Consider the following 7,500-nt stretch of genomic DNA (forward strand, 5'->3'; position numbering starts at 1 on the left):
ACCGTAGTCACCACCGTAGTCACCACCACCGTCGCAGTCACCACCACCACAACCGTCACCGCCACCGTTGTCACCACCATCACCACCACCGTCACCACCACCACCACCACCACAACCGCAGTCACAACCACCGTAGTCACCACCGACACCGACATCACCGTCACCACCACCTTCGCCACCACCACCACCGCAGTCACCACCACCGCCGTCGCCACCACCACAACAACCGTCACCACCGCAGTCACCACCACCGCAGTCACCACCTTCACCACCACCATCATGACCGACGCCACCACCTTCACCACAACTGTCACCACCACTACCACCACCACCGTCGCCACCACCGTCACCACCACCGCCACCACCACCGTCACCACCGTTGCCACCACCGTCACCACCACCACCACCGCAACCACCGCCACCACCGCCGCCACCGCCGCCACCACCGTTGCCACCAACGTCACCACCATAACTGTCACCACCACCATCACCACCATCACCATCGTCTCCGTCACCACCACCACAGCTATCACCATCGCCACTACCGCCGCCCCCATCGCCGTCACCACCACCGCCACCACCGTCACCACCACCACCGTCACCACCCCCAACACCACCGCCACCACCACCGTCACCACCACCGTCAACACCACCGCCGTCACCACCGCCACCGTCACCGTCACCGCCACCACCGTCACTGCCACCACCACCACCGTCACCACCACCACCACCACCGTCACCACCGCCACCACCACCACCACCGCCACCGTCACCACCACCACCGCCACCACCACAACCACCGTCACCGCCACCACCACCACCGTCACCACCACCGCCACCGTCACCACCACAACCACCGTCACCACCACCACCGTCACCACCACCGTCACCACCGCCACCACCACCGTCACCACCACCGTCACCACCGCACCTGTGCGAGGCTGACTGCGAGCATGGCGAGGGCGGGCGGGCGGCAGGAGTACGATGCCACGAAGCGAGCGCGCCGGGCCGGCGCCACCAGCGTGGCAGCCGCCACCAGCGGCAGCAGCAGGCGGCGGGCGGCGCGCTGGGCACGCGGCACGCGGCGGCGTCTTCGCCCCACCGTCACCGCTCGCATGAAGCTGCTGGAGCGTCGCGTGTGCAGCTGGGACACGGAGACACGGGGAGAGAGAGGAGGTGGTGGTGGTGACGGTGGTGGTGATGGTGGTGGTGGTGTTGGTGGTGGTGGTGGTGGTGACGGTGGTGGTGATGGTGGTGGTGGTGGTGGCGTCGCCCCACCGTCACCGCTCGCATGAAGCTGCTGGAGCGTCGCGTGTGCAGCTGGGACACGGAGACACGGGGAGAGAGGTGGTGGTGCTGGTGGTGGTGCTGGTGGTGGTGGTGCTGGTGGTGCTGGTGGTGCTGGTGGTGGTGGTGCTGGTGGTGCTGGTGGTGGTGATGGTGGTGATGGTGGTGCTGGTGGTGCTGGTGGTGGTGATGGTGGTGCTGGTGGTGCTGGTGGTGGTGGTGCTGGTGGTGCTGGTGGTGGTGCTGGTGGTGGTGGTGCTGGTGGTGGTGCTGGTGCTGGTGGTGCTGGTGGTGCTGGTGGTGGTGCTGGTGGTGCTGGTGGTGCTGGTGGTGGTGATGGTGGTGATGGTGGTGGTGCTGGTGGTGCTGGTGGTGCTGGTGGTGGTGCTGGTGGTGGTGCTGGTGGTGGTGCTGGTGTTGGTGGTGTCCGGCAAAACAACCCCCTACCTTCTCGCGGTGCCGGACGGGCAACGCTGTCGTGGACATTGCTGTGGGGGGAGGGCCAATGCCTCATTGGCCTCTCCCCTCATGGCGTCTGTGACCACCACAGTGGCTAAACGGGGGCTCTGGACGGGTGCGAGGGGCTGGTAACCCCTCCACCTTCAATTAATTACCACGAGACTACGACTTAAAAATAAATATGTAACTTATAAGCTTGTGCCGGAGGCCCCGGGGGGACAGGCTTCTATGACGTCTCCTGGCCAAACCCCAATTGGCGGAGCCAGGAGATTGAATCTTCACCCTCGGGGCTCCTCCAGAAACAACATAAAACCACTACGGATGGCCACGTGGAATGTTCGAACGCTCACTGCGGAGGAGAGGCTGCCACTCCTTTGTCGGGAGCCGGACTGGTACCGCCTGGATCTCTGTGGCATTCAGGAGGTTCGGTGGACCGGTTCTGGCTCCTGCCACCATGAGGGGTGGACAGTCCTCTACTCGGGGCAGGAGACTGCCAAACAACAGGGTGTGGCTCTTCTTCTGAACAAAAGAATGAAGGGGGCGTGGGAGCGTGGCGGTGAGGTGTGGGAAGCTGTAAGCCCCAGGATACATTGGGCTCGCCTTCCCATCAACCGGAGGCGAGGAGTGGTGGTCGTGGTTACCTATGCCCCCACCGAAGACGAACATCCATAGAGAGATGCAGGCAAAGCCGATGAGTCAGACGCTTTCTATGACCTCCTGTCACAGGTGCTGGCTAAAGTGGCCACTCGGGACAGAGTCATCTTGTTGGGTGACTTCAATGCCCGAGTTGGTCATGATGCTGGCACCTGGTCTGGAGTGATTGGAATGCATGGGCCAGATCAGCTCAATAACAACGGTAGGAGGCTCCTAGATTTTTGTGCAGCTCATGGGCTTGTAATTACCAACACGCTCTTCCGGCATCGGGGCATCCACACAACATCATGGATGCATGCTGGGTCCAAGCAAGAACATCTGCTGGACTACATAGTGATGGACCAGAGGATGCGAGCCCATGTCCTTGACACCAGGACCTACCGTGGAGCTGATCTGCCCTCTGACCATCGACTAGTCATCTGTAAGATGCGCCTGCCATTCTTCCACTCCGGTGGTGGGTGTACACCCAGGACCCCATTCAAACCAAAAGTGGCCTGGTCTCAGTTAGGTGATGAAAGTTGCAAGTGAGAATTTCATCATCGCTTGCAGCTGGGGTTGGCATTGTCCCCCACTCCTCCTGATGTCGAGGGTAAATGGGCGAGGTTTAGGACTGTGACTCATGCAGCTGCAATGGCTGCTTTGGGTACGCGGTCCAGACCTCCCCAGAAACCCTGGCTGACAGAGGAGGTGTTCAGGTTAGTTGAGAAAAAGCGACAGGCCCACTCTCATCGGCTACAGCATCCCACGTCAGAGAATGAGGAGGTTTACCGCAGCCTTCGCTCGGAGGTTCGGAGAGCCGTAAGGCGCTGCAAGGATGGGTGGTGGTCGCGGGTTGCTGAGGAGATGGAGTCTGCCTCATTGGCCCGCGATCACAAATCACTATTTAACTCCATGGGTTTAACTAGGTTGGATTGTGTGAGGAGCTCACAAATCCTTGAAAGATCTGGGCAAAGTCCCATCGGTGAGCTCCTCCAGCAGGCAAGGCTGCGTTGGCTGGGTCATGTAGCCCGCATGCCCAGCCACCACATGCCTAAACAGCTTTTGTTCCACCGGATCGAGGGGGCTAAACGGGCGCGGCACGGGCTAGAGAAGAGATGGAGTGATGTGGTACAGGAGGACGTGGAGCTGAGTGGACTTGCCGATGACTGGTACCAGCGGTGTCAAGATCGGCCTCTGTGGAGGAGGCTCGTGAAGGACGCTACTGGGCAGTTGGAGGCAGTCGCCCTCCAACAACAACGGAGGGCGGAGGAGCGACGCTCACAACAACGAGCGGAGCGCCGGGTGGCTAAAGCACAGCAAGTTGGCACAGTAGGGGGCACAGGTGGTGAATCAGCCGGTCATCTCGGTCATCTCGGTCAGTCGACCCGTGGCACCTGCTGGGTCTGCCCCGTGACCTCCTGCCAGCGGGCGTTCGACACTTCACGTGGCCTCAAGGTGCACTTGGCCTGGCACAAGCGTCGTGGTGACCTCACCGCCACTTAGTGTCGAATGGCGGTTGTTGTTGTTGGTGGTGGTGGTGTTGGTGGTGGTGTTGGTGGTGCTGGTGGTGGTGCCGGTGGTGCCGGTGGTGCTGGTGGTGGTGCTGGTGTTGGTGGTGCTGGTGGTGGTGGTGGTACTGGTGGTGCCGGTGGTGCTGGTGGTGGTGCTGGTGTTGGTGGTGCTGGTGGTGGTGGTGGTACTGGTGGTGCTGGTGATGCTGCCGACAATGCTGATGCTGCACATGCTGCTACCGATGATGCTGCATCTCATGCTCGTGATGCTGACGATGATGCTGATGATACTGCTGATGATTTATGCTGATGATGCTGCTGCTGCTCTAGCTGCTGATGCTGCCGCCGATGCTGCCAATTCTGCCCATGCTGGTGATGCTGAATCTCGTGCTGGTGATGCTGCTGCTCATGACCACAGCTGATGATGATGACGGAGATGCTGATCCTGCTGATGATGATGATGCTGATCCTGCTGATCCTGCTGATAACACTGCTGCTGCTGCTGCATCTCACACTGCTGCCGCTGCTCTAGCTGCTGATGCTGCTGCTGCTGCTGATGATGCTGATGATGCTGATGATGCTGATGACGCTGCTGCTGCATCTCACACTGCTGCTGCTGCTCTAGCTGCTGATGCTGCTGATGATGATGCTGATGCTGCTGCTGCTGCTGACGACGCTGCTGCCGGGCCGCACCAGGTGCACGAACTCGCGGTAGGAGATGGTGCCGTCGCGCGCCGACAGTGCGAGCAGCAGCGCCAACTTGGCGGGCTCCAGGTCGGGCAGCCAGGCTCGCAGGGCGCGGCACAGCGCCTCCAGGCCCACGTAGCCCGTGCCCGCCACGTCGCACTGCACGCACGCACACGCACACACACGCATACACACACGCACGCACACACGCACGCACGCGCACGCACGCACGCACACACGCGCACGCACACACAACAACAACAACAACCGCCATTCGCCACTAAGTGGCGGTGACGTCACCACGACGCTTGTGCCATGCCAAGTGCACCTTGAGGCTACCACGTGAAGTGTCGAACGCCCGCTGGCAGGAGGTCACGGGGCAGACCCAGCAGGTGCCACGGGTCGACTGACCGAGATGACCGAGATGACCGATATGACACATGCACACACGCGCACACGCACGCACGCACACACATGCACGCATGCACGCACGCACACACGCACGCACACACGCACGCACGTGCACGCACACACGCGTGCGCACCTCCGATTAGCGTGGTTTTGGCGAAGGACGTCTCTAACTCCTCTTCTGAATGAGCAGCTATTACCAAATCATCGGCATACATAACCTGGTTGACCAATAGGGAGCCATCCCTTGATCGCACCCGGGCGTCGATCAGCCTCCCATTATATCTGTACCAGATGGAAATTCCCCCGGTACAGCTATTGAAGGCTTCACGAACTACGTGGTCAAAATAGATGTTAAATCATGTGGGAGCCAGAGGACATCCCTGTCGTACCCCAAGGTGTACAGGGAAAGGCTTTGACTCCCGGCCACGTAGCTTTACCCGGGCCCGCTCACCATCATGAAGGTCCTTAATGATCGTGAGCAGAGGGTCAGGGACTCCGAAAGCACAAAGAACAACCCAGAGCCCAGGCCTACTGATGGTATCATAGGCCTTGACCCGGTCAATAAAGCAGAGATGGAGGTCTTGTTGGAATTCCCTACACCTCTGCTGTAGCAGACAGACAGAAAATATGGCATCTGTGCAGGACCGCCCTTTCCTGAAACCGCATTGGGGCTCCGCAAGCCTCTCCTCAGCGTGCCTAGCAAGGCGATGTTGAATAATCCTTGCCAGAACCTTTCCCGGCACACTGAGGAGTGAGATGGCCCTGTAGTTGTTACAGTCTGTGCGGTCCCCCTTCTTAAAGAGGGGGACCACCAGGGTATCCTTCCAATCCTGCGGAACCCGTCCAGCGGTCCAGACTGTTGTTATGATGTCATATAGAGCAGTCTGTGCACAAACGCCACCCTCCCTGAGCATTTCGCTTGGGAGATCATCTCTGCCCGGTGCTTTTCCTGGTTTCAGACTCCGGATCGCCTTCAGTACTTCCTCAACAGATGGCACCTCAGCCAGCCACTCACAGGGGGTGACTTCTTCCAAAATTGGAGGCACCGCAGCCTCAGAAGGGTTATCCCCACTTTGTGCCTTGATGTTTTCCTGGCTGAGGGATTTCCCCTCCCCCAGGACCTCACAGAAATGCTCAGCAAATCTGCAAACCTGTTCCTGGGGGTCGGAGATTGGATCACCGTTTTTCCCCTAATGATGGTAATAGGTGTGGCGCTGCAGGTTACTTTTTTGATGGAGTTAAATAGGGATTTGTGATCGCGGGCCACTGAGGCAGACTCCATCTCCTCAGCAACCCGCGACCACCACCCATCCTTGCAGCGCCTTACGGCTCTCCGAACCTTCGAGCGAAGGCTGCGGTAAACCTCCTCATTCTCTGACGTGGGATGCTGTAGGCGATGAGAGTGGGCCTGTCGCTTTTTCTCAATTAACCTGAACACCTCCTCTGTCAGCCAGGGTTTCTGGGGAGGTCTGGACCGCGTACCCAAAGCAGCCATTGCAGCTTCATGAGTCACAGTCCTAAACCTCGCCCATTTACCCTCGACATCAGGAGGAGTGGGGGACGATGCCAACCCCAGCTGCAAGCGATGATGAAATTTTCGCTTGCAACTTTCATCACCTAACTGAGACCAGGCCACTTTAGGTTGGAATGGGGTCCTGGGTGTACACCCACCACCGGAGTGGAAGAATGGCAGGCGCATCTTACAGATGACTAGTCGATGGTCAGAGGGCAGATCAGCTCCACGGTAGGTCTTGGTGTCAAGGACATGGGCTCGCATCCGCTGGTCCGTCACTATGTAGTACAGCAGATGTTCTTGCTTTGACCCATCATGCATCCATGATGTTGTGTGGATGCGCCGATGGGGGCATAAGTAACCACGACCACCACTCCTCGCCTCCGGTTGATGGGAAGGCGAGCCCAATGTATCCTGGGGCTTACAGCTTCCCACACCTCACTGCCACGCTCCCACGCCCCCTTCATTCTTTTGTTCAGAAGAAGAGCCACATCCTGTTGTTTGGCAGTCTCCTGCCCCGAGTAGAGGACTGTCCACCCCTCATGGTGCCAGAACCGGTCCACCGGACCTCCTGAATGCCACAGAGATCCAGGCGGTACCGGTCCAGCTCCCGACAGAGGAGTGGCAGCCTCTCCTCCGCAGTGAGCGTTCGAACATTCCACGTGGCCATCCGTAATGGCTTTTCGTTGTTTCTGGAGGAGCCCCGAGGGTGAAGATTCAATCTCCTGGCTCCGCCAATTGGGGTTTGGCCAGGAGACGTCATAGATGCCGGTCCCCCCGGGGCCTCCGGCACAAGCTTATTAGTTACATATTCATGTTTAATTCGTAGTTTCGTGGTAATGAATTGAAGGTGGAGGGGTTACCAGCCCCTCGCACCCGTCCAGAGCCCCCGTTTAGCCACTGTGGTGGTCACAGATGCCATGAGGGGAGAGGCCAATGAGGCATTGGCCCTCCCCCCACAGCACTGTCCACGACAGTGTTGCCCATCCGGCACCGCGA

At 59.4% G+C, this 7,500-nt stretch overlaps 1 protein-coding gene across 1 annotated transcript in view; it reads right to left on the minus strand.

Moving 5' to 3' along the window:
* LOC144739970 (rhomboid-related protein 1-like) overlaps nucleotides 1–7,500 on the minus strand; it is a 29,958-nt gene that overhangs the window by 11,554 nt on the left and 10,904 nt on the right. The window contains exons 2-3 of the mRNA XM_078622855.1: nucleotides 4,584–4,736; nucleotides 932–1,144 (exon numbers count right to left, since the gene is read on the minus strand). Coding sequence (XP_078478981.1) covers nucleotides 932–1,144; nucleotides 4,584–4,736 — 366 coding nt within the window. The remainder of the gene's footprint in view (nucleotides 1–931; nucleotides 1,145–4,583; nucleotides 4,737–7,500) is intronic.

This window comes from Lampetra planeri, unplaced genomic scaffold, assembly GCF_965212315.1.
Source record: "Lampetra planeri unplaced genomic scaffold, kcLamPlan1.2.h2 scaffold_182, whole genome shotgun sequence".
NCBI classification, from domain to species: Eukaryota; Metazoa; Chordata; class Hyperoartia; order Petromyzontiformes; family Petromyzontidae; genus Lampetra; species Lampetra planeri.